This window comes from Saccopteryx leptura, chromosome 9 (assembly GCF_036850995.1).
Source record: "Saccopteryx leptura isolate mSacLep1 chromosome 9, mSacLep1_pri_phased_curated, whole genome shotgun sequence".
NCBI classification, from domain to species: Eukaryota; Metazoa; Chordata; class Mammalia; order Chiroptera; family Emballonuridae; genus Saccopteryx; species Saccopteryx leptura.
In genome coordinates, this window is record NC_089511.1 from 89,424,114 (window position 1) to 89,451,689 (window position 27,576).

The 27,576-nt window shown below is 45.3% G+C and overlaps 1 protein-coding gene across 2 annotated transcripts; it reads right to left on the reverse strand.

The window, feature by feature from the left end:
- Positions 1-985: 985 nt before the first annotated feature.
- On the reverse strand, positions 986-27,326 carry LOC136381158 (annexin A8). Of its 2 annotated transcripts, XM_066349541.1 has the most exons (12): positions 27,207-27,326; positions 13,865-13,955; positions 12,626-12,720; positions 10,765-10,878; positions 10,258-10,348; positions 9,405-9,484; positions 8,856-8,915; positions 8,252-8,345; positions 7,905-8,000; positions 5,973-6,031; positions 4,694-4,816; positions 986-1,616 (listed from the first exon to the last, which is right to left on the reverse strand). In XM_066349541.1, exons 1-12 carry the CDS (start codon positions 27,225-27,227, stop codon positions 1,557-1,559), a joined length of 984 nt encoding a protein of 327 aa, XP_066205638.1. In that variant the 5' UTR covers positions 27,228-27,326; the 3' UTR covers positions 986-1,556. The 2 variants fall into 2 exon arrangements, with proteins under 2 accessions (XP_066205638.1, XP_066205639.1); XM_066349542.1 differs by lacking the exons at positions 12,626-12,720; positions 13,865-13,955 and having other exon boundaries at positions 27,207-27,325.
- Between the last annotated feature and the right edge of the window lie 250 nt (positions 27,327-27,576).

Below are 27,576 nucleotides of genomic sequence, written 5' to 3' on the forward strand. Positions count from 1 at the left end.
GCATGAGCTCAAAGCCCCTATTCCTGTCTCACTGATCACTGCTCTCTGCCTCTCTCCTTGATCCTGGGTGTCTTCCTGCTCCTCAGGGTAGTGTCTGAAAAGGGAGTTTTCAAAGTAGAGCACATTCAGGGGATGTGGCTTCACACCAGGCTTCCAGAGAGACGATTGCATGGGCTGGGGACATTTAGCTTTGACAGAAGAAATCTTGGCAAAAAATGTGGGCTGTCTTCAGATATCAGAAATGTTGTGAATTAGAAAATAAAAACGTTGTGGCCTTTGAGGGCAGAGTCAAGAACAGCAGGCTCCATGGGGCCGAGTTTGGCTCATTAAAAGGAAGAACTCTACTGATTACACCTGTTGGAAAAGACTGGGCTGTCCAAGGAGGCTGTGAGTTCCCATCACTGAAGGCAGCCAAAGACAGTTGGGTCCCCCTGGGCAGGTGCCATGAAGGGATGGCAAGCAACAGATTGGAATAGGAGCAAATGGCTTTTGAAGCCCCTCTAAATTTGAGATATCAGAATTTAGGATACAAAACAAAAGGTGAATAAAAAGTATCCTCGTCTACAAGGGATGTCCCCAGGGTGATGGCAAGCACAGTTCCTTATGTGCCCACTAGTGTGCTCAGGTTTGACCACCACTCAGAGCTTTTAAAAATCATATCTGACAAGTTAACTTGGTCCTACTTTGGTCACTGCTAAAAATCCAAAGATGCTTAGACTGGAATGTACAAATCTTTATTTTTCTGAAACACACAATACAGACATCTCAGTTTCTACCAGTAACCAGTTCCTGTCACCATTTGGTTGGAAGAAGAGCTGTTCCATGCTGTGTCATAGGAGGAAAGAGCAGCTAATGTGACCAAAGACTGGAGAAGCCGGGCCTCTTAGAACAGTGTCTTTGGGTCAGAACCTTGATATGCAGCTCTCAGTGCCAGTAGGACTAGGAGAGAATTTTTCTTCTACCTGTAGCCTTTTTTAGGTGAGGCTGGGGGATGACTATTAATGGCACCCTAGTTGGCCCAGGCACATGCATTCCTTTCTCCACCGCCCACCAGTGTCTGTGCTGGAACAAGTGGGCTCCCACAGACTTCCCATTGTTTGCCTGAGAGAGAAGCACATTGGTTGAGATGCTTATTAAAATCCCATATTTCCTTGTTCCTCCTCTGCAGACCCAGATTAGTAGATGGAGAATAGGTTGGATATCTGTGTGCAGGGGACTCTGTGGCAACTCAAGGTTGGGAAACCCCTGGATAAGGGATTTAGAAATGACCACAAACCCTCTTCAGACCCCTTGATGCCGAGGGCTTTGTTGGACCAGGTGAATGCTAAGGTTGGCAATATGCCCACACCTGAGAGGACAATGGAGGGAGGAACCCCAGCCTGGTCCCTCCTTCTGGTTTAGAAAAACTGACTAGAAAGCACCCAAAGGTGGGAGATAGAAGACTGCAAGCTTTTCTGTGTCCCACCCTCACCCCCACCCCCATCTATGGCCAAAGTTGAGCAGGCAGGGCCTGGTGGCTCTGGCTTCTGGGCCTCTGATTAGGTCCTTCTCAACCTTCAGGGATCGCTGCCCACCAGGTTCAGCAGAGCATTCTTGTAGTCACCACTGGTGTCTCCCTGAGGACAGGAAGGACATGAGAGTTAGGAGAGCATGTCTGTGATATCAGCCTGGCTCAGAGTCACCTCCGTGATTGGCAGGTGCTCTTGTTATTGCTAGGAGTTGTGCTTCCTGAGGAAGGCCTGCCTCGTCCCTGAACAGGTGCTATGCTGCAGGCCCCACACTCCATCTCTATCTTTCCTTGTTTTTCATTTCAGGCGATTCCACTGCATCTTCTTTTGATTCTCTTATTAACCACAGGGGTGTTGGTGTGGAAAATGAACCACAGAGATAGTTCGGTTTCAGAGTAAGGAAGGCGTTTCGGTGGCTCCCTCCCTCTGGCCATCCCAGGGCTCTTGTCCATGTTTCTTTCTGGACCAGGTGTGCCTAATCGTTTGTGTATACATGACCCATTTTATTCAACATCACCAGTGCAGATCAGGGAATCAAGGCTGAAAGCAGGCCGCCCACTGCCACACCTGGAGGTGAGGTGGAGAGCCTGGGCTCTCTTTGGACCCACTCAGAACCAGGACCATGGCTTCATCACTCACAGAGCCTGTGGCTGAGGCAAGTCCTTATATCACTATGAGACCTGTTCTCTTGTCTATGATGCTGATGATCTGAACTTTGTTGTGATGTGATGTGAGGTAAACAGCAGCGGACAGGTGAGCTTACTTGCAGAGCAGCTGGCTCTCACAGGGGTCAAGAAGCATCAGTTCCCCGCTAGGACAGACCCCACAAGGCCAATGGCTGACTCTCACTTCTGTGGTCTACTAGCCCCCTACCTATTTTAGCAGGTTCTGATAGGACTGGCTAGTCAAGGATCTCCACACATAGCCAGGCGGCAGCAGAGGGTATATTATCTAACATCCTTTTGATGTGGTTGAGAAAAATGGTACCAAGATTTTTGAAAAAGTTATTATCTTTTGACTTTTTCTTCACCTCCACAGATAAACTTTTAAAAACTCTTATTTCACAACCTTTTTCACAATAGCATTATTAGTGATCAAATGCCCTATCTGAAAAGGCTAGCAGGGTTGCAGGCACTGTAATAGGTTGAAATTCAGGAAAACCTCTCCAATGGATGGCATTTTATTGGTAGAATAGTTTCTGTCTCACAGCAATTATTCATTTCTTAACTGTTTAGTCAGATTTCATTTGTACCTGAAATTGTCTTGTAGATTTTAAACCACATTTTAAATTTTCTTTAAACTGCTTATACAACAGTTTTTATAATATATATATATATATTTTAAAGAAAACTATTCATTTTGTCTACCTTTTCAAATGTATAGGTATAAAGTTATATATAGGTTTATATATATTTTCCTATTAATTTCTATGCAGGGGCTTTTAATGCTGTTGGAAATAAGTTTTGTTCTGAATGACATGTACAGAGGGGGTCTAAAATAAAATAAAAAATTTTGGCCAACTTTTAACAATTCCAACTAAATTTTAAGTAACAACTCCAGGCAAAAATCTAAGAGGGTAGGCTTCCTGTATGTCTAGATAAGGAACTATAAGATTGATTATACATTAATTAGCCTGCTAGGTCTATCTTCATCATGAGGTCAACAACTTAGATGGATCAAAGTGATGGTTTCCACTCAACAGAACTTTTGTGCTCCTGATGAAGTCAGTTGTTGGATCTGTCTAATGAGAATGGAGAAAAGAAACAGAAATCTGTCCTACACCACAGAAACTGTGCATGGTTAACAGAACTCATGACACTCGGCTGAACCTGTGTGTCAGGAAGCCATCTTATAGGACACAGTAGTGGCCGGTTTGTGCCCAGCTTTCCTCTTTCTTTCTTTCTTTCTTTCTTTCTTTCTTTCTTTCTTTCTTTCTTTCTTTCTTTCTTTCTTTCTTTCTTTCTTTCTGACAGAGACAGAAAGAGAAATACAGAGAGAGAGAGAGACAGAGAAAGACAGATAGATAGGAAAAGAGAGAGATAAGAAGCATCAATTCTTCGCTGCAGCTCCTTAGTCTCCTTATTTGTTGATTGATTGCTTTTTCATATGTTCCTTGACTGGAGGGGGGCGCTACAGCCGAGCAAGTGACTCCTTGCTCAAGCCAGCGATCTTGGGCTTCAAGCCAGCAACCTTTGGGCTCAAGCCAGCGACCATGGGGTCATGTCTATAATACCATGGTCAAGCCAGGACCCCACGCTCAAGCTGGTGAGTCTGCACTCAAGCCGGATAAGCCTGCACTCAAGCCAGTGACCTCAGGGTTTTGAATTAAGGTCCTTCGTGTGCCAGTCCAACACTCTATCCACTGTGCCACTGACTGGTCAGCCCTTTCCTATTTCTTGATGAGACTGGTTAGAAAGCCTAACACATAACAAAGAATAATCTCATCAACCCACCCCACCTACCTACTGCCCCATTCTGAAACATCTTAAAGAACTGTCTTTTTAACCTATTGTAAGCTAGGTGTTTCTTGAAATGTGTAGTTAACAATAGAAATTTGTAATAGAATAACTAGAGACTTGACTTACTGAAGACTTAGGGATATATTTTTTTTTCATGATTTGGCTTCTGTTAATAAAAACCCTCAATTGACATTAATGTCTAAAAGAGCAATTTCTCTCAAAGTTATAGCAGTGTGATAACCACCCTGCATTTTCTTGGCTCCAGAAAATTCACTGACTGGAATCTATATAGTTAGGCAACCCACTGAAGCCGATCTGATTTGTCTTCTTAAATTTTTGCTGCCAGGACTACTTAAATCTGACTCTGAATGCTGTACCTCAATTCTTAAATGACTCACTCTCATTGACTCTTCAGAGACAGTTTCTTCTACAAGGATGTGTTGTTTTCAAAGGGGCCACAATTCCAAAGCCAACATCCTGTGGTGATGGTCCCAGGCCTCCATCATCAGTCTCTGCTTTCCTTCCCCACTGTCCCCCCAATCACAGTCACCCTGACTTCTCTGCTGATCCTTCTACGTACCACATAGCAGTGAATACAAGAGGGTGACACTCACTGAGATGGAAGGGATGGACACATATGACTTATGACATTTGTCACTGTATCCAGATATTCTCATACTATCTCTGTGTCCAACTGGTGTGAGAAATTGGACATGCATTGCATACCATGATCATGCTGCTAAGAGTCTTTCCATACATCTTCTGGAACTGACACTTGATGAGACTTAAGTCAATCTCACTTCTTGACACGATGTTTCTTATCAGGGTCCCATCGCGTGTCCCTGCTCCCTGAATAAGACAAAGCAATCAAGGATCACTTCTCATCTTTTCTGTCCATCTCTGTGATGGTGAAAAAAATCCATGCTGTTGGGTCCAGGGAGTTTTCCTAGGGGAGGAGAATGCAGGAAGGAGCCTCTGCTTCAGTGAGTGAAGCACTAAGAGGGATGTTTGTGTTGCTATGGTTTCCATGTTCTTAATCCCTTCTCCCTCACTGCTCATGTCTCCTCCCTTATTAGGAGCCAAGTGCCCCAAATTGCAGTGTTTGGTTTGCCCCCATCAGATTCCAGACTGCTGCAGGAATAAGACTTCTTCCTAGGGCAGCAACATCAGGAAATTCAGCTTAACTTGTCAATTTACAGGGGTGCCTTCCTGCTCACTTCATCCTTCACTAGGCTCACACCACATGGAGCCATATGGACAAGGGAAATCCATGGCCTCTCTCATTTTCTTGGCGTTCTGACTTCAGGTGGAAGCAGAAACCATAAATTAGAGAAGGTGGACAGTTAATCTAATCTTGGGGAACTACTTTGACTATCTATTTCCCACATTGGTTCCAGATCCCAGAAATTTGCTGACACTAGCGGCCTGGACATATTTGGCTAGTGCAGCCTATGGATGACAGGCAAATCCAGCTTGGCACCTGGCATGTGCTGGAAAATTGAGCTGCTGCATGTGTACATTGCTTTTGAAGTTGTCCGTTCAAGGGATGCCCTCATCTCCTGGCAATCCTGGCCTTTGACCTCTAGCAGCAAACCTTGCTCCTTCAAGGAGGCCACATGGTGAGGTCAAAAGGCCAACTGAGCTGGCCTTTGCTTGAATCAACATTCTGCCACTTACCAAGTGTGTGGCCTTTACCTCAAGCTTTAGTTTCTCCATCTCTGGGATGGAACTTAGGACTCGGGGTTCATAGGACTGTGGTTAAATTCCATGCAGTAAACACTTGTGAAAGCACCTGCTCTAATGCAGGCTTCAGGAGATTAGCTTCCTGTCCCCGGACTTGGTTCCCCCTTGGAGAAATAAAAATGTGAGATCACAAGAGATGAGGCTAAGAGAAGACCCAAATGTCTTCTCTTAAAAGATGGTGGTGGCCCATCCAAAGCAACTTGGCTTTGCTGTTGCTGCCTCACAGGGACTCGAGTTAGGGGGTAGAAGACAGCACAGTTACCTTCATGGCGTAGTAGAGACGTTCTGCGAAGTAGCTGTGGAGGTTCCGGGTGCATCTCACTGCAGACAGGAAAGCTTCGTTAGCAGCTCTGGGTGGTATGCAGCACTGTGTCCATGTGTATTTATTTCTAGCCTTGGGTCTTAAGGGTTAATGTTGTGCAATTCTGTATATTTGTACCCTGACTAGTTTCAAAATGAGAGGCTTTGTGTCAGGTGGGGTGGGGTAGGGAAGGGAGCCAGGGACAGTGGGCATAGGACCAAAGGTTCAGAGCAGGTAGGCCAAAGGGGGAGGTATGTGATGCCCTGGGCACTGCAGGGTTGGTCCATCAGAGCAGAGCTCCGCCCAGGGCAGCCCCTGGGCTCTCCCACTCCAGAGTGCTGCTGAGAATCCAGCACTCAGTTCCACAGTGGCACCATAGGTATGGCACTCACTGGCCTCAGAGGCCCACCTTACATGTCAGCAACAAAGTCCCTGCCTTTGAACTTCCATGTGAGGAGTGGCTTCAGGCCCAGCCCTGAAGCACTAAGGTGCCCAGGGGCATGTGGCCCAGAGAGTGGGCCCCATACTCGCTGCTGCAGGTGTTGCTTCAGAGACATGGGATCTGGGTGGAGAGAGCTGGCATTTTAGCCCAGGGCAGCAGAAAGAATGTGGGCTTTGTGTGAGGTAAGCAGGTGTTTAAACTCTGCCTTGATGGCACTGTGTGACTGCATTACTTGACCTCCCTGCCTTGCACTGTCTTCATCTGTGATGTGAATGATGAGAGTCTCAAGGAGAATGAATAGAAAGTGCCCAGCACCGTAGGGCACTGCACACCTGCCTTGCCTGATGATTTATTCACAAGGTTGTTTAAACCAGACCCAGGGGGAAGCTGGGATTGGAGCAGGGGGCATGCTTAGATGCTCTGACATAGATTAGATTTTACCACAGCAGTCAACACCTACTGGGGAGTGTCAGATGTCCCAGTCCACTCCCAGGGAGCCGGACACAGCGCAGAGCCCCTCTGGCTGCTTGGCACTGGATGGAGACAGCCTAGTGTAGAGCTGAGTGCTTCTGACATCGGCTTTGTCATGGGAGGAAGTGAAGGAGAAGTCCCTCTGCCTCTGGGCCTCAGTTTCTTACTCTACAATGACTCATTTTACAGTGATCTCAGCTCTGGTCCCAACATGTGCCCTGGTACAGATCTTCCTAGGTGTCCTTATGTTTTGGGGAAGGTCCTCTGTGTTTCCTAGACTTACCAGTGGTTGGCAAACGGCGGCTCGCAAGCCACATGTGGCTCAATCAGATTGAGGATGTTTTTAGCAAAGGCCAGCTTAAGAGTACCCTAATTAAGTTAATAAAAATGTACCTACCTATATAGTTTAAGTTTAAAACATTTGGCTCTCAAAAGGAATTTCAATCGTTGTACTGTTGATATTTGGCTCTGTTGACTAAAGAGTTTGCCGGCCACTGACTTAGACCATCAGTCAATGAGCTTGGACTCCAACTACACAAAATTTCTTCAGAGGGAAGCAGATGTTAGGCCCCTGGCTGAGGTCCAGTTAGGTGACATTTTGGGTCTTCACAATCAGAACCAGGATGTTCCCTGTGTGGCTGCTGAGGGTGAGCATGGGCCCTGGGGTCTGACATAGTCCAAATATGTGTGCATGTGCACACACACTTGCACACTGGCACACAGCAGGGGTGCTGCGTGGGCAGCACAGAGAGCATCTGCTTGCAGGACCTACCTAGCACGATGGAGACACTGGGGGTACAATAGTGCCAGTGTCCTGGGCTAAAGGGTACATGTTGAGAGTGTGAGTTAGGGTAGGGAGTTCCCTGAAGGTGAACATAGGGCCCTAGTCACTGGCTGTGGCTGCCCTGACTACTGTCCCACCACTGAGCTGTGAGGCCTATGGACACAGGTGGTTCTGAGAACCAAGCTCTATGACTTACCCACTGTGAGCATGGCTTCCTCTAGTGAGCCATGGGTCTCACTCTTGATGCTGTCCTCGATGCTCTTGTTGGCCATTTTTTCGTATTCCTCAAACACTGTGGCGAGAAGGCTTCTTTTAGGAGAAACATGGGCCTCAGAGAGCTGCTCCAAGGCTCTCAGATCAGAGACTGCATGTCAGTGCACTACTCCTGACCACCACATGCACCAGTGCTTTTTGGCTTCCTTCCTGACTCTAGGAACTCATAAGGCCACACTGTGGATATTTGGCATGAACAGCATGAACAGAGAGGCCTGTGGCAAGGGCATCCCACTGTGGCTCAGCACCGCCTCCCTTGCACCCTGGTACCTCTCATCAGGTGTGTGGCGCTGCGCGTGCACAAGATGGTGATGAATTTCATTTCATCAGTCCCACGGATCTTCTCGCCTGCCGTGTACAGATCCTGGTATTGGGACACCCACAAGCCAGTGACAAGGAGCCAAGGGATGGCTCCCATCCACATAACAGCTTGTTGTTCTCTGCTCAATCTTGCCTTCCATAAGGAGCTCACTACCTCAAGTGGTTAAGTTCTCCCTTCAATAACCATGTCAGAGGCTGCTCTTCCTGCCCTGGCGCTCTGCTCCACTGCTGAGCACATGGAAGTGCCCTGCCAGCAGGTGGACCTGCAGAGAGCTGAAAATACACACCCAGTCCCCGGAGGCCCAGGGCTGTTTTTGTGAGGACAGAGCTCCAGTGGACCCCACCTGTCATTCTCCTTCCTGTTTCAGAGTTTCCCCAGCACTCCCACTTTCTTATTCAGATACCAGAGGGTAAAGGCCTACAAAGGGCTGAGCTAGGCCCGAGATCAGCATCGCAAAAGACCCCCATGGGCAGAGGGCTTGGGTGAAGCTGCCAAGCATTGGCCCCTGGAATCAAGATGGCAGGGCAGAAGCTGCTTAGGGCATAGCCTCACCTGTGCATCCTGGAGGGCCAGTCCTGGGTCCACAAAGCCACTCACATCATCCCTGGTGCCCTAGGAATAGGAGAGGTGGCCCTGTGAGGCGGGCTGGCTGACCAGGGTACATGGGGCTGATGGGAGAGCTGGGCAGGAGGGCAAGTAGGGTTCTACTGCTTTTTGGCTACTGGGCCTTCAGTGAACCAGTATTGTCTGCAAGTCTTGCTTCTTCCTTGTGTAAAATGAGCTGAGGGCTGAGGCAGTGAGCTTAGGTAAGCTAAGTGGCTGTTACACAACCTGGTGAGAAAGCCTGCTCAGGGACTGGGCCCTCTTCCCATTTCTGAGGGCTCTCATGTGACCGACCCCATCTGCAGAGGTGTGGGGGCTCTGCAGTGAGAACCCTTCAACCACACTGAAGCATCCCCAATGTGCCCATGCCACCGGGGCTGTGCCACACCCCTGCCCTGACCCATGCCCATCCCTTCAGGAGCTCTTCCAGGCATCTCCCTAGGTGGAGCTCTTGAGATTTCCCCTGGCAAGAGGCTCCCAGGAGTGGGACAGTGATACCTGAAGGAGGCACACTAGGATCCTCTCCAGGTAGCTGCTGGTATCTGCTTGGATGTCTCCCTCTAGGCTGGATCCATAGTCTGCAGGGGAAACAGGACCATGGGGCACAGACCTGTGTTCCTCTTCCCACAGCCTGGTTCCTTACTCCTGGCTCTGTCTCCTATCCTTTTCCTGGTTAAAGCCTTGAGTCCTTGATACAAGGAGTGGACCCTGCCCAGGTGTCTGAGTGGCAGAGACTCCATCACCTGGTGGTTGTTCAGAACTAGGAAGTGACATAGACAGCCAGCCCAACCTGAAGAACTAAGACGAGCCAAGCTATAGAGTCCTGCCACGGGCTGGGGCTGCTGACCAAGCTTGGCTTCATCTTGTGGTTTGGCACAGTCAGAGTCATCAGGCAGACTGCTCACCGGGCAGACCTTGTGGAGGATGGGCTGGCCTTGGCATGCCTTGCATCCCATGGACTCCTTCAGAGCTAGACTGTGGTCCGTGCTCCCACATGTAACAGAGTCCTGGGTTAGCCTGTGGCCGGCAAGGAGACAACCCCAGCCACTGACACAGGCTGGGCCCACAGTGCTGCCATGCCCTCCTGGGGCAGAGAATCTAGTGGGCCCGTGCCTTCTCCCCGGCGGCCTGTGTAGACTTGGAGAGCTTAGAGGTCCAGCCTGAGTCATGTCTAATTTCATTGTTAGGCCCAGTCTTGGCACACAGTGTGGAAAAGCCAGGAAAGGATGTTTCCAATGTGGCCCAGGACACTGTTTGTTCCTGGTCCTCTGCAAGGATGCTACACTTGAAGCCATTCCCAAGTGAGCCCTCAGTTCAGGCTCCACACTTTCCTTCTCTGCAGGTTCCTTACCTTGCTCATATGCTTTCATTATCTCCCGCAGTTGGTTCTTGGTCCGAGAGGCCAGGATTTCAATGATGACGCCCTCCTTGGTTCCTAAGCCCTGTGGACAAATTCTCAGCATGCTGAAGAACTCTGCCTGGGCTCTTCTGCTCTGTCCATACCCACTCTTGTCAAGATGCCTGCTTCCTCTTAATCATCAGCAAATGCAAATGGAGTGGCAGGAAGTAATGGGCAGTTGGGGAACCAGGCGCGAGACTGCAGGAGTTAGTTTCTAATTCCTGCACACCTGGGTGGGACGGCCCGAGAAATACTAACTTTGGCTTCATCATGGCCATGTGACAGCAGAGGCCAGCCAGTTCCACATTTGGTGGCCGTTTGAGCAGCATGTTACAAGTTTGTAGGGCTCAGCGAAGGTCCAGGTTACCTTGGTTGCTCAGCTCCTTGGAAAGGAGTCCTAGGTATCACTCCACTCCAGTCGTCATAAGCATTTCTGTCCCCACCCCCTTGCTTACTTACCTTCATGGCATCATGCAACTCCTTGGCTTCGTATCTGTACGGCGGGTACATGAGCGCCATGATGAGCCTCTCGAACTTGCCACTGAGCTCCGACTTCAAGGTCTCAGTGAGGTCCTAATGTGGGGAGCGAGGCGGGGGGACGGTTCGTGTGCTGCACTCACCAGTGTGCAGGCAGCGGGATGGTGGTCAGGCTCCACTACTCGGGCTGGATTTCTGTGTGGGCTCTGCCACAGGCTGGTCCAGGCTGGGGATGCTTAGGCAAGCAACGCAGCCTCTCTGGGCATCTTTCCCCAGGACCCTTTCCACACAGTGGCAATAATGGCAGTTCTGCCATCTGCTCAGGGGAGGGTTGGGGAGATGTCTGTGGCTCAGCTCAGCTTAGGGCAGTGCTAGGCACGTCGACAGCTTGAAATACAAGTTTGTCATGGCTTACCAGCAAATCCCTGTCCATAAACTCATGAATGAATGAAGGAATCTATCTCACATCTGTTCCATTCAAGGGCACTTGTCTCTACACGAAGGCTCAACACCAACCCAGCTCATCTTTCTCTATAGCACAGAAAAGGTCCAAGGGCCTTGTCAGACTTAGATTTAAGTCCCAACCTTGATGCTTACAGGCTCTGAGACTTTGGGCAATGTAATTTCTTAGAACATAATTTTCCTTGAGTGTTGCATGTGGTGGTTCAGAGAGAGAAATTATTTTTTAAAAAAATGCACCTTGGTTTTTCCCATGGAATGTTTGGTCTTCATCACTCATCTCCCTGTGCTAAATCTCCAGAGTAATGATGGGCACCAGCAGAGGCCTCTGGGGGCTCTGGCCCCTGGCTCCCTGCCACTCTTGTTCCCATGCAGAGGGAGCTTCAGCCTGAGGTGAGCCCTGATGACCCCGATGGCGCAGAGCACCACCGTGTCTCCTGTCTTCCGCATCGCATGTGCGGAGGAGAAGGCAACTCCAAGCTCAGAGGCAGGACCAACAAAGCTTGGAAGCAGGGAACCAGCTCAAGGATGGGGCCATGGGGAAAATGTGAAGGAGAAAAGTGAGTAAGACAGTGGGATAGGGAGGCAGGCCAGACTGCGGAAGGCTGGACGCCAAGACAGGGTGTGGGGCTGTGCGTTCTATATAAAACAAGGATGGCTAGTTAAATGTGAATTTCAGATACATACTGCATCATTTTTTTAGCATAAGCATGAGAAAGGAAACAACGCTTCAGCATCTCTGACTTATCAGTCACTGAGAGACAACAATGAGCGTTTCTAAAATTTCTTACTAAGGTCGGAACCGCGGGGCAGGTGTGTGTGGGGGAATCATATGTGACTACTTGGTTTCAATCCTGAAGATCAATGATATTGAAAAAAGTATTTGTTCTTTCTACATCGTGATAAAAATCACCTCGAATGGTTTCAAAAAATTTAATTGTTTCCAGACCCTAATTAAATCTCTCTGATGCCTGCAGGCACAGTGACTCAACCTTCCTTTTTCTACACATTCCTTCCATTGACTGTAGAACCTATGTACCTGATGAAAACTTCTAATGCCCTAGACAGGCTTTCTTACTACACTGCCTGTGTGAGCGCCCTCCACTGTCCAGATGTTGGAAACACAGTTTCAGGCTTCTTGAAGCTCTGCTCCCAGGCTATGGTCCTCAAGCAAGGCCACAAAAAAAAAAAAAAAACCCAATATTTTTCAAGATTTGGATTCTTCTTGTTCATAAGTATGTCCCATATGCCCCATGTTTCCAGGGGGCTGGCCCCCGGAGAAGGGCCTCATCCAGCATGGAGCTGCTTCCCAGGTTGTCTCTGGCAGCAGAGTCCCACACTGGCCCCCAGTACACCTGTCCCTCACCCCCGCTTTCCCCAGTACCTTGCCAAACTGAGCTTTGAAGGACTTGGCAATCTGCTGCCGCTGTGCATTGCTTCTCTTTGTGAGCACGTCGATGATGGCCTGCTCGTTGGTGCCTGCAGGGGTGCACAGGGTGAGCCCCTCCACTGCCCTCTGGGGGCGGGAGGAGGGCTAGGGAGAAGGGAGGACAGCCACTTGGCAGCCAAGCACTGGGACATACCACTGGGACAGCTTCAAAACCTGATGATTCCCAAAGCATAGAGAAGGCATTTAGACAGGAAATCCATCTGATTCTTCCCCAGCTCCACCCACACAATGTGGGTTAGGAAAGCCCAGTCTAGCCTGATAGAATCTGAGAACCCTCTGGTTGTCTGCTCTGCTCTGGGCATTGCCTGAGATCTTGAGTTTTGTCAGCAGGACCTCCTGCCCTGGCCTTGTTTGTGTTGGTAGCAATGGGTAAAAGTCAGGACTGAGGGTCCAGAAAATTGGATCTGAGTTCTGGTCCAACGGCCCAGTGGCAAGCTGACTCATTTCCATTTTCTCCTTTGGGAAGTAGAAGTAATAAAGATTTTGCAGGAAGTAGGGGACATGCATGCTGTCTAGGTTCCTGCAGGGATGATAGCTCTTGCTGATGCCCCAATTCACGGTTAAAGCCAGCCAGAGAGTAAATTCTTCCTGGGCTGACGGCCTGAGGGCTTTCTGGCCCAGGCTGTACACACATGGCTGGCTTCAGGGCAGCCCCTTCCTGCTTACAACAATGCAGATACCAGAGACAGGAAGGAAGCTGCCTTCTTGCCTTCTGGCCAGGGAAAGTGGGGCAGGGGAAAAGCTGCAAAACCTGTGTACTCTTGCCTCCTGGACCCACTTCAGCCCCACAAAACACCCAACGTCATCTCATAGGAAATTCAGTGACATGCAGGGTCCAGAGTTCTTGGGGTCATTTACAAATGAGAAAGCCCAGATCGAGTGGGGTGAAGTCACTTGCACCAGGACAGGCAGGCATGTACAGCCAATGGTCTCCACATTTGCTCCCCCCTTACTCAGAGAAGCACAGCTGCCCTACCCCCCATCAGTCTTGGGAGTGTGTGAGTAGACCAGTGGATCCTGTGTGATTCTCTGGGTGCTGGAAGTGAGTCTCAGAAGGCTGGGGGGAGACCCTGATTTCCAGGCTGTCTTTGGCATTTCCTCTCCTGGGCTGTGAGCAGAGGGGTTTTGAGCAGAGCAGGCATTCCTGGAGCAAGGCCTCAGACATCCACTCACCAATCCCCTTCATGGCTTTGTAGAGGGTTTCTGCATCTGAGTCTGGGTTGAAATGTGGGCTGCACTTCACTGAGACACCCTCCTGTTCAATCTGCAAGAAAACACAGGCCTGCTCAGAGTGGGCGAGTGGGGAGGGCAGCCCAGGCTCCTTGCCCACTTTGAAGCATACCCCAGCAAGTGAGCACTAGCTCAGCCCCTGCAGGTGGTGGCTGAGCCTTTGGGCCTTCCTGGCTCTGCCTGGCTTGGCTCCTCCTGCCTGCCTGTCTGTCTGGATAAGGGGAGGCCTGCAGGGTCCCTTCTTGGTCCAGGGCAGCAGCCTTTGGATATGACAGTTTCCACTCTGCACCAAGCTGCTTTGTGGCCTGCTCACTTCAGGGCTGTAGGAGCTCCGCATGCCTATTAGCTGCCTTGGCCCAGGAAAGCCGTTCTGCTGGCTTGGTCTTCAGGCTGGAGGAAGGGGGCCTCCCAGGGAGGACTGAGACGGGGCCAGGACAGTCAGCTCTTCCCTGCCACCCTGAGAGATGGAATCCCAGGTCTCAGAGTCAGTGCCAGCCCCAAGGGGTCTGGGTCTGAAGACTTGGATAGTACAGGCAAAGACATTGAAGGTGGCCACTGTGGCCATTCCCTGAGCCACCATAATCACTGTGGGGGCAGCAGGGACAGGGTCTAGAGCCTTGGTGTTGAGAAGAGGGCAGAACCAGGAAAGAGTCCTGGGATGGGAGAGGGGCGTTGGAGGATGGGTAAAGGGGAGAAGGCCTGAACTGAGGAGGAACCAGCAGGGGCTGTGGTTTTATCTGGGTGATAGGCACAAGTCCCATGTATGTGTTCCTAGCCGTCTCTTGTCTTCAGAAGGGTCCTGACTCTGCCTGCAGTTTTCCCTCTCTCAACCTTCTGACCAGGACTGTTCTTGGATCTTTTGTGATGAGATTCATGAGGCTGGCAGAGATTCCAGGAGTGTGAGCGCAAGGTCACAATAGAAGGGGGCAGCACTGCCTCCTGAGGGAGGTGGCTCTAATGGGTTTAGGAGGCCTGCAGAGCACATCAGCTGTGTAGGAAATTACTTTGCAGGGGGGCATCCTGAGAGACTGTGGCTGCCTGGCCTGGCAGTGCAGGGTTGCTGGTTCCCTGCTGGGCTCTGTGGGACCTCCATGTCTCCCTCACAGAGTGGCCTTTTGGTTAAAAGTCTGGCACCAACCAGAGCCATGGTGTGTAAGAGGAAGCCACTAACCTTAACTGTCCCAGGCCTGCCCCTGCCCTGGGGTGTAGGCTCTGGATCATGCTGGGCCTATCTCCCAGTCAGTACCATCTGAGGGAAAGCAGCAGGCCAAGCTACCCCAGCTCCCTCCAGCACCACTGTCAGGTAGCAGGAAGGAACAACCCCGCCCCAAACTACAAGGACAATGAGCAGGTAAAGACCAGCTTCCTGGAACTCAGCAGACTTCCTTGGAGTGGCGGCTGCGACTGGGTGTGGTGTGAGCTCAAGCTGCTCTTTATCTGAGAAGAGGACACTTATAAGAAGGTAGAGAGCCAGGCACCCTGCTGAGCATCCTGACAGCTCAGGGCCTTTCCAAGTGTGTGGGCTCATAAGAGGCAGAGGGTTAGGTTTAGAAAGAACTGCACATGCTCTGAAAATTCTGAAATAAGCCAGATAACCGAAGTACCTGGGTCCCTGACTTCCAAATCTGTAATCCAAGGCTTGCCTGTGGGCTCTTTAGACTTCTGTTCTACAGAATTTTTTAGATGCAAATGAATGACCCTCCTGAATATGTGTTATTGGGAGAGGGATGGTAGAAAAGTGGAGGGAGATTGCAGATGGACATTGAGTTTGAGGGAGACGCAGAAATCCTTCATATGGAAAGGAGTTTAGTCCCACTGGGTTTGGTCCCCCATTCACCTGTTCACTTATTCCTTCTATACGTCCTATCACACTCATCTACTCTCTCACTTACCCATCAACCCACTCATTTACTTATCTATTCATCCATTCTCCACCTAGATATCCAGCACCTACCTTCCTTCCTTCCTCTCTTCCTCCCTCCCTCCCTTCCTTCTTTTCTTCCATTCTTGTATACTTCCACACATTCATGCACCTCTCTATCCATCCATGTCTCCATCCACCCACGAGGCAAATATAAATGGCCCATTATATACGCAGGTAGCTGGGTTCAGGGAGCTTGTCAAAGTGTCACAAGTAGTAAGTCAGTGGTTCTCAAAGTGTGCACCCTAGAAGATTTCCAGGTGCACCCTATGGTATTCCAGAAAAATATGTGCCTATTGGGGACCAAAAAACCAACAGGAGCCTGACTTGTGGTGGTGCAGTGGATAACGCGTCGACCTGGAAATGCTGAGGTCGCCGGTTCGAAACCCTGAGCTTGCCTGGTCAAGGCACATATGGGAGTTGATGCTTCCAGCTCCTCCCCCTTCTCTCTCTCTGTCTCTCTCTCTCCCTCTCTCTCTCCTCTCTAAAAATGAATAAAGAAAAAAAAAACCAACAGGATTTTTAGAGTTTAGATTTTTGGGGGACAGAGATGTGGGGAATTGGCTGTAAGCTGACAGTCTGCACCAACTCCCCACCTCACTTGCCTGATTAGGTTGCAAAAGGCTGTTAAGCTGTGGTGCTGGATTGTTTACATTACTCCCCATGTTCCCTGGAAAGACTGGAGGCAAGTTTCTTCTGTCCTTTGTTTGGTATAAAGTTAAGATGATATGTATGGTGGGGGCTTTCTGCACTTGGTAAAATTCTTGAGTTGACTTGGAAACATGATCAAAGATCTCATTGATTTGCTAATGGCCCACTTTGCCCTATAAATAAGCAAGATGTGGTTTTGGGGCATGCAATTACAGGGCCCTCCCGACCCTGTATTTTTTTAATTCTGCATATTTTCTTAATTCCGCACCATTCCCACTTGGGACCTGGAATTTCTAGCTGCGCTGGTTCATAGCATGTGCCCAGATATAAAAATAAATATACTTACTCTATTATACCATTTCATTATGGAAATGCCACTCTTTTTGTTAACACATCATTATTATAAACACATTATTATATTATTTTTAGATAAATACACCCAAATAAAATGGATAGATTTCTCAAAAAGAAGCATGATATTGAAGAATCCGATTCTGTAAGTGAGAAAAAGTTAAGTGTAAATAAAATAGGACTTGAAGGCTGACAGGCAGAATTTAATTTATAGCATTTTCCGTCACTTAACACTGAACAATACGATTGGATTAGAAACCCATTCATGGAAGCTTCAAGTGATTTTGGTTTAACATTAAGAGAAGAAGAAGAACTGGCAGCTATATCCACTGATCGTGGATTGATGATTAAACATAAGGAATTGCCTCTTGAAGCCTTTTGAATTTCTATAAAAGAAGAATATGTGGCAATATCTAAAAAAGCTTTGCTGATGGAGTGACGTCAGAGAAATGGTGCAGTAAGAAGTGATACCGATAAATCTCCCCCAAAATTCAACAAGATCTTCAAACAGAGACAGAAAAATCTATCCTTGGAGCCTCCAGAAGTTCCACACTAAACGCGAAGGCAGAGGCAGCAGCAACCCCATAGGTGGATCATCAGGCTACTAATTCAGGAAGGAAAGACTAAGAGAGAGGCTCTGGGAACACGGACTCTCTCATTGGCAGAGCCTGCAAATGCTAATAAGCCTCGACTGCCAACGAGACTGAAGCCCAATATATGACATCGCCATAGAGACTTATCAATTGCAAACCTCTACCTGAGCGTGCCACAGGGGCAGAACCCGGGGTACAGAGTCACTGACCAGGAAGAGGGAGAGAAAAAAAAAAGCAAGAAGATAACCTCTCAAAATCAAGAATAATCCACAGACTTTATAACCTATCCCATTTTATTATATTTGTTTGTTTGTTTCTCTTATCTTCTTGTCTTGATTATTTTCTTCCTCTTCCAATTTGGTCATTTAATTCTCTGCCGATCTTACTCTCTCCTCTCTTTGAACTGCACTACCCATAAGTGTTACATCTCCCATTATCTTTTCTTTCTTCTTCCTTTCTCTCTATAAGGGTTGCACTCTAAAACCCTTAACTCTCTCTCTCTCTCTCTCTCTCTCCTTTTCTTCTTTTTTCTTCTTTTTGTGTTTTCCTGTTCCTTTTTTTTCTCCCTCTATATTAGTTTCTTCTTTTCTCCTTTACATTTACTCTCATTCAATTCTCAATCACGAATAAATTACTTTATCTGGGACTCAAATTTATCTTTGTGGTGCTTTGGGTTTTTTTACTTCACTTTTTAAACCCACTAGCAGTGCTCCCAACCCTGGCTCTCCATTTTATCTAGTTCTTGCTTCGCTAAATACAATAGTAATTTTTAAATTTCCCCCCCTTTTTCCTGTTTCCCTCTTATTTCTCTCATCATACATCCTAGTCAACCATCACCTAAAAGCAAGTCATTTTATTCTTGACCCAAATTTTTTCCTTTTTTTGCATTTTGTGGGTCCATACCCCCTTTTTTGCCCCTTTATTACTTCTCCCCAACTCAGGCCCTCCATTATAGGTAGTTTTTGTTCTATTTAGCACAATATAATTCACAATTCACCACAAGATTTTCTCAGGAAGGAGGGGAGAGGAGAGGAGAGAAAAAAAAGGGGGGGAAATAATAATTTTTAAAAATTCTTTATTGTTTTTTATTTTTATTTTTTTAACTTTTTATTCTTTATTAATTCTCATTAATACTATCAACAAAACCACCCTCAGATGCCATTAAGGAAAAAGAAATTGAATATCATGGATACAAAAGACAGAGAGGTAGCACAGATAGATGAGAAAAAAATCTATAAAGAAAAAATTTAATATATTGGAAACCTTGGAGCTAAATGACAGAGAATTTAAAATAGAACTCCTAAAAATACTCAGAGATATACAAGAAAACACAGAAAGGCAATTTAGGGAGCTCAGAAAACAACTCAATGAACACAAAGAATATATGTCCAAGGAAATTGAAACTATAAAAACAAATCAAACAGAGATGAAAAACTCAATTCATGAGCTGCAAAACGAGGTAACAAGCTTAGCTAATAGAACAGGTCAGATAGAAGGTAGGATTAGTGAAATAGAAGACAAGCAACTTGATGCACAACAGAGAGAAGAAAAAGAGACTCAAAAATTAAAAAAAAAATGAGAAAGCCCTACAGGAATTGTCTGACTCCATCAAAAAGAATAACATAAGAATAATAGGTATATCAGAGGGAGAAGAGAGAGAAAATGGAATGGAGAACATATTCAAACAAATAATAGATGAGAACTTCCCAAGCCTGTGGAAAGAACTAAAGCCTCAAATTCAAGAAGCAAACAGAACTCCGAGTTTTCTTAACCCCAACAAACCTACTCCAAGGCACATCATAATGAAATTGGCACAAACCAATGGCAAAGAAAAAATTCTCAAGGCAGCCAGGGAAAAGAAGAATACAACATATAAAGGAAGGCCCATTAGATTATCATCCGATTTCTCAACAGAAACTCTACAAGCTAGAAGAGAATGGACCCCAATATGTAAAGTCCTGAAAAAGAGGAACTTTCAGCCATGAATACTATACCCATCAAAGCTATCCTTCAAATATGAAGCAGAAATAAAAACATTCACAGATACAGAAAAGATGAGGTAATTTATCATCAGAAAACCCCCACTCCAGGAATTACTAAAGGGGGTTTTCCAATCAGATACAAAGAACAAAAAAAAAAACAAAACCATAAGTAAAAGCTCCACCAAATAAAACCAAATTTAAACTGTGACAACAACAAAAAAAAAGGGGGAGAGGACAGAGATTAACAGTAGCAAAGGACGATGGAGTACAAAAGTACTCAGAAGATAGTGCACTACAATGAACAGGGTAAGAACCCTTTTCATTATTTAATGGTAACCACCATTGAAAAAACCACCACAGAAGCACATGATTTAAAAAATATAGCAACAGAGGAAAGATGTATGGAATACAATCAAACAAAAACAAAAGATAGAAAAACGAAAGAGAAGAATCAAACAAGACACAAAACTAACAGAAAGCAATGTATGAAATGGTAATAGGGAACTCACAAGTGTCAATAATTACACTAAATGTAAATGGATTAAACTCACCAATAAAAAGACACAGAGTAGCAGAATGGATTAAAAAAGAAAATCCAACTGTATGCTGCCTATAAGAAACTCATCTAAGCAACAAGGATGAAAACCAATTCAAAGTGAAAGGCTGGAAAACAATACTCCAAACAAATAACATCCAAAAAGAAGCAGGTGTAGCAATACTCATATCTGATAATGCTGACTACAAGACAGGAAAAGTACTCAGAGACAAAAATGGCCATTTCATAATGATTAAGGGGATGCTGAATCAAGAAGACATAACAATTTTTAATATATATGCACCAAACCAAGGAGCACCAAAATATATAAGACAGATACTTACTGACCTTAAAACAAAAACTGACAAAAATACAATCATACTTGGAGACCTTAATACACCGCTGACAGCTCTAGATCAGTCATCCAAACAGAGAATCAATAAAGATATATTGGCTTTAAACAAAACACTAGAGCACCTGGATATGATAGACATTTACATGACATTTCATCCCAAAATGACAGCGTATACATTTTTCTCCAGTGTACATGGATCATTCTCAAGAATTGACCACATGTTGGGCCAAAAAAACAACATCAGCAAATTCAGAAAAATTGAAGTTGTACCAAGCATATTTTCTGATCATAAAGCCTTGAAACTAGAATTCAACTGCAAAATAGAGGGAAAAAACCCCACAAAAATGTGGAAACTAAACAAGATACTTTTAAAAAATGAATGGGTCAAAGAAGAAATAAGTGCAGAGATCAAAAGATATATACAGACAAATGAAAATGACAATATGACATATCAGAATCTATGGGATGCAGCAAAAGCAGTGATAAGAGGGAAGTTCATATCACTTCAGGCCTATATGAACAAACAAGAGAGACCTCAAGCGAATCACTTAACTTCACACCTTAAGGAACTGGAAAAAGAAGAACAAAGACAACCCAGAACCAGCAAAAAAAGGAGATAATAAAAATCAGAGCAGAAATAATTGAAATAGAGAACAGAAAAACTATAGAAAAAATTAATAGAACAAGGAGCTGGTTCTTTGAAATGATTAACAAAATTGACAAACCCTTGGCAAGACTTACCAAGGAAAAAAAGAGAAAGAACTCATATAAACAAAATCCAAAATGAAAGAGGAAAAATCACCACGGACATCATAGATATACAAAGAATTATTGTAGAATACTATGAAGAACTTTATGCCACTAAATTCAACAATCTAGAAGAAATGGCTAAATTTTTAGAACAATACAACCTTCCTAGACTGAGTCGAGAAGAAGCAGAAAGCCTAAACAGACCAATTAGTAGGGAAGAAATAGAAAAAACTATTAAAAACCTCTCCCAAAATAAAAGTCGAGGCCCAGACAGTTATACTAATGAATTCTATCAAACAATCAAAGAAGACTTGGTTCCTATTCTACTCAAAGTCTTCCAAAAAATTGAAGAAGAAGCAATACTTCCAAACACATTTTATGAGGCCAACATAACTCTCATACCGAAACCGGGCAAGGACAGCACAAAAAAAGAAAACTACAGACCAATATCTCTAATGAATACAGATGCTTAAATACTAAACAAAATACTAGCAAATCGAATACAACAACATATTAAAAAAATAATACATCATGATCAAGTGGGATTCTTCCCAGAATCTCAAGGATGGTTCAACATACATAAAACGGTTAACGTAATATACCATATCAACAAAACAAAGAACAAAAACCACATGATCTTATCAATAAATGCAGAAAAGGCATTCGATAAAATACAACACAATTTTATGTTTAAGACTCTCAACAAAATGGGTATAGAAGGAAAATATCAAACATGATAAAGGCCATATATGATAAGCCATCAGCTAATATCATATTAAATGGCACTAAACTGAAGGCTTTCCCCCTTAAATCAGGAACAAGACAGGGTTGTCCACTCTCTCCACACTTATTTAATGTGGTGCTAGAGGTTCTAGCCAGAGCAATCAGACAAGACAAAGAAACAAAAAGCATCTATATCGGAAAAGAAGAAGTAAAGGTATCACTTTTTGCAGATAATATGATCCTATACATTGAAAACCCCAAAGAATCTACAAAAAGACTACTAGAAACAATAAGTCAATACAGTAAGGTCGCAGAATACAAAATTAACATACAAAGGTCAATAGCCTTTCTATATGCCAACAATGTAACATTTGAGAACGAACTCAAAAAAATAATCCCCTTCATATTGCAACAACAAAAATAAAATACCTAGGAATAAACATAACAAAGAATGTAAAGGACTTATATAATAAAAACTACAAACCATTGTTAAGGGAAATCGAAAAAGATACAATGAGATGGAAGAATATTCCTTGCACTTGGATAGGAAGAATAAATATAATCGAGATGGCCATATTACCCAAAGCAATATACATATTTAATGCAATTTCCATCAAAATTCCAATGACATTTTTTAAAGAAATGGAACAAAAATCATCAGATTTATATGGAATTATAAAAAAACCTGAATAGCCAAAGCAATCCTAAAGAAAAAGAACAAAGCTGGGGGCATTACAATACCTGACTTCAAACTATATAATAGAGCCATGACAATCAAAACAGCATGGTATTGGCAGAAAAATAGACATTCAGACCAATGGAACAGAATAGAAAGTCCAGAAATAAAACCACATATATATGGTCAAATAATTTTTGATAAAGGGGCCAACAACACAAAACAGAGAAAAGAAAGCCTCTTCAACAAATGGTGCTGGGAAAACTGGAAAGCCACATGCAAAAGAATGAAATTCTACTACAGTTTGTCCCCTTGTACTAAAATTAATTCAAAATGGATCAAAGACCTAAATATAAGATCTGAAACAATAAAGTACATAGAAGAAGACATAGAAGAGGTTCTAAACTCATGGACCTGGGTTTTAAAGAGCATTTTATGAATTTGACTCCAAAGGCAAGGGATGTGAAGGCAAAAATAAATGAATGGGACTACATCAGACTAAGAAGTTTTTGCTCAGCAAGAGAAACTGACAAGAAAATAAACAGACGGCCAACTAAATGGGAAATGATATTTTCAAAACAGCAGCTCAGATAAGGGCCTAATATCCAAAATATACAAAGAACTCATAAAACTCAACAACAAACAAACAAACAATCCAATAAAAAAATGGGAAGAGGACATGAACAGACACTTCTCTCAGGAAGAAATACAAATGGCCAACGGATATATGAAAAGATGCTCATCTTCATTAGTTATTAGAGAAATGCAAATCAAAACTGCAATGAGATACCACCTCACACCTGTTAGATTAGCTATTATTAACAAGACAGGTAATAGCAAATGTTGGAGAGGCTGTGGAGAAAAAGGAACCCTCATTCACTGTTGGTGGGAATGTAAAGTAGTACAACCTTTATGTAAGAAAGTATGGTGGTTCCTCAAAAACCTGAAAATAGAACTACCTTATGACCCAGCAATCCCTCTACTTGGTATATACCCCCAAAACTCAGAATCGTTGATATGTAAAGACACATGCAACCCCATGTTCATTGCAGCATTGTTCACAGTGGCCAAGACATGGAAACAACCAAAAAGCCCTTCAATAGAAGACTGGATAAAGAAGATGTGTCACATATACACTATGGAATACTACTCAGCCATAAGAAATGATGACATCGGATCATTAACAACAAAATGTTGGGATCTTGATAACATTATACAATGTGAAATAAGTAAATAAAAAAACCCCAAGAACTGTATTATTCCATACGTAGGTGCGTTATAAAAACAAGACAAAGAGCCTGACCAGGCGGTGGCGCAGTGGATAGAGGATTGGACTGGGATGTGGAGGACCCAGGTTTGAGACCCTGAGGTTGCCAGCTTGAGCGTGAGCTCATCTGGCTTGAGCAAAAAGCTCACTAGCATGGACCCAAGGTTACTGGCTCGAGCAGGGTTTTACTCAGTCTGCTGAAGGCCCGCGGTCATGGCACATATGAGAAAGCAATGAATTAACAACTACAGTGTTGCAACGAAAAACTGATGATTGATGCTTCTCATTTCTCTCCGTTCCTGTCTGTCTGTCCCTATCTATCCCTCTATCTGACTCTCTCTCTGTCCCTATAAAAAATTTTTTTTAAAAATAAAAAAAATAAAAAAATAAAAACAAGACAAAGAGATGTTGATAAGAGTATGGTGGTTAGGAGGGGAGGGAGAGGTAAAGGGGGAGGGGGAGGGGCACAAAGAAAACTAGGTAGAAAAGGTGACAGAGGATAATCTGACTTTGGGTGATGGACATGCAACATAATTGATTGACAAGATAACCTTTACATGTTTTCTTTGAACATATGTACCCTGATTTATTGATATCACCCTAGTAAAATTAATAAAAAAAAGATATTCATAAAAAAAATAAAAAGGCTTTGAACATTTTACTACAATTTTCAACATCCTATTTATGTGAATTAGGATTTTCTACTCTCAACATCATTAGGAGTAAAAAGAGAGGAATTCTTCAATATATTGATGAGAAAATGAGAGTTTGCCTTTCAAATATATGCCCAAACATTGAAGAAATTGCTAGGACACATCAGGTCCATGTTTCTCATAAACACAAGAATGAAAAAATCTTAACACATTTACGCCAGGACCTGCTGAATTTACTAAATCTTACATAGAATGTATCTATATATATAAAAAGATAACTTTTTGTCATTTTAAAATTTTGACCCCTCTTTTTACAAATTCTAAAAAGCATAACTCAAAAAATGTAACATAAAAATGTTTTTTAATGTCAGAATAAATTTAATTTTGTCGTATTTATTTCATTTAATTACCATAAAAGCACGCTTGGACTTCGTATTTTCTTCTTTAATATTTGACTTAATTATTAGACCATATTTCTCAGAAACTTGTATTGAATATATAGTGCACCTACAGTCATTTGTAGGATTTTAAATGCACCCTGACTTCACAAAGTTTAGGAACCACTGAAGTGGTGGTGCCGGGGACTCACTCCAAACAGCCTGACTCAGAAGCTGAGCTCTGTTTATCTCCATTGATGACTAAACCATTTTTAGACAGTAGGTTTTCCTGAAAATCTTCCTTGAAGGAAGCCTCCCCCACAGGCATACTGCTACACTGGGAGCTAGGAGGGCAACTTAGCTCTCTTGGGGCCCACCCAGGTGGGGCTTTCTTCTGCTCTCATGCTGGGATGCAGGAGGCTGGCCATGTGGCAGTGACAGGCCAGGGTATGTGCCACAGTGCAGTGGCCTCTCAGCAGGGCTGAGGCTGTGCTTGTGAACAGCTCACCAGGGGATTGTGATTTCACTGCATTGAGAAGCATTAGCCTCACTTTCCACTTCATGGTCTTAGGAGAAGATAGGACAATTTTCTGGGAAGCAGACCCTTGGATATCAGCAGAGCTCTAGATCTTTTTACCTAAGGAACTCTCCCCTTCCCTCCCTCTCCGCCCCCACCTCCATCTGCCTAGGCTCCTGCTGGGTCGGCCTGGTATAGCCATGTCCAGACAGGAACACTTTCACTGGAATGTGACGCAGTCCAGCCTGTGACTCTATCCTATAATGTATTTTGTGGTGATCACAGGGGAGCTGCCACAGTTTCACCTTCTCCATCACAGGGCTGCCCCAGAGGCCTGGGAGCCAGAACTTCACCTCTACAAGAGAGGCACAGAAGCCCAGATGCACCCCGCCTTCCCTCAGAACCCATCTTTCATCTCCCTCTACTCCTGGTCTTGGTCCAGCTTGGTTTCCAACAGACACTCGGCCCTGGCTGGCAGCTCAGCCGTCCCAGGTGAGGTCTGCCTGTGATCTTGCTGCTCCAAGCTTGCTCTCCCAAAAGAGAGCACCTAGTGGGTGGCCAAGGTCTATAGAGTTTGGGCTCTGGAGGGAGGCTGCTTGGATTCTAACCCATTTACTTACTGTGGTAGCCTCACTTACTAGTCAGGTTAAGTAGGTGCTCAGCCTCCTGGTGCCTGTTTCCTCATCTGTGGATAAAGTAACTGCCATCTGCATTGTGGAGGTGGCATGAGGCTCAGATGAGATGTTGAATGTAAAATGCTTAGAGGAATATCCAGCACAAGGGATTAACCGCTGATTTGTCAGAGAGCCACAATCAATCAAAGTACTGTCTGAAATGCTGGACAGAAGCCTGTCTCCAGGAGGAGGCTTAGGAACAATTAACCTTCCCTGACTCCAGAAACAATTTACCTTTGAATTCCAAACCCCTTATCTATCCCTTAATTCCCCTTCTACAAAGCCTAACCTGAAATAAAATAGTAAGACAGTTATTAGGGTACAAACCTGCAGTCTTCAGATCGCCTGCCATCTGAATAAAGAGCCCATAAAGATTTAGACCCTGTCTCTGCTTACTTGACTGTGTATGTGACAGGTGGCATGAGTCAGTTTTTCCAGTTTCATTTTCAACTCCTTAGCACAGATGGCCTTGGGACTCAGACTCAAATGAAACACTCCTGGGAATCTGTTCATTCAGCTGGGACACAAGTGACTTGGGGACAGGCTGTGCTGTTTTTCCTATTGCTCCCAGTCACTCATAAAGCATAGCCGTACAAGACCCCTGTGGGCCAGGTCCTTCTACTCCTACTGCTACCTCCTCAACCTTGACAAATAACCACATTGCTCCCTGGAGGCCAGCCCACTCTCCTAGGCCCTGAGGAGTGGGTACTGATGAGCCCAATCCGGCTACTCTCTGGCTGAAGGCCTTCCAATGCTCCCCATTGCTGTGAAGGTAAAATTCAAGTTCCTCAGCTCAGGTTGCCGTATAAGGTACATCTGCCCTAACCCTCTCTGCCTTCCCATCCAGGGCCCTCAAACTAGGTTGAGCTATTTAGCCTCCAAAGCCAAGCTTCACACCCTTCTGGGCCTTTGCACATACTGTCCTCTTTGCAAGGAACCATCAGTTTAGTTCTTCCCAAACACACTCATTTGCATACATATACCACACACACATATATGGCTTAACCATGATACCGGTAGCTTTGGGTAGCCTGACCTCCCCCTGAGAGGTTTTTTCCTGAGTTCCCCAGCCCCCTGGCTTCCCCTCATTTATTTCAATGTTACCTCACCCACTGGTCTCACCTACTGTTGTCCCTGGTCTGAGTACCTCTAGGGCAGGCAGTTTCTTCTTGTCTTTTTCCCCAGTGGGCATCCCAGGGCTCTCCCCATCCCTCCCAACACCATTCAGGAATTCACTGATTCTGCTTCCTCTGCACTTACCCAGGCTTTCCACCAGGCCATGTTGTCTCCTCACTGCTGGCTACCCCAGGAAGATAAAGATACACTGGTCAGCACTGCCTCTACTCTGAGACTGCAAATGCCGTGGTCCCAACTGCACCCAGTTGAGCAAGTGGGTTGGGTGTGGTGGTATAAGAAGGCACCAAGCCCCACCCAGTGCCATTCCTGCCCCTTCCCATCACTCTTGGCTCTGCCTGGCTCTGGGTCCTGTGGCTCCCAGGCCCCACCCAGGCACTGCCTGAGCCTGCCCTGTGGAATACAGTGCTCACTGCCAAATGTGTGGGCTGTGGTGATCACACAGACTGAAACTTCAGACTGAAACTTCTGAATTTCAACTTTTGAAAACCTCATT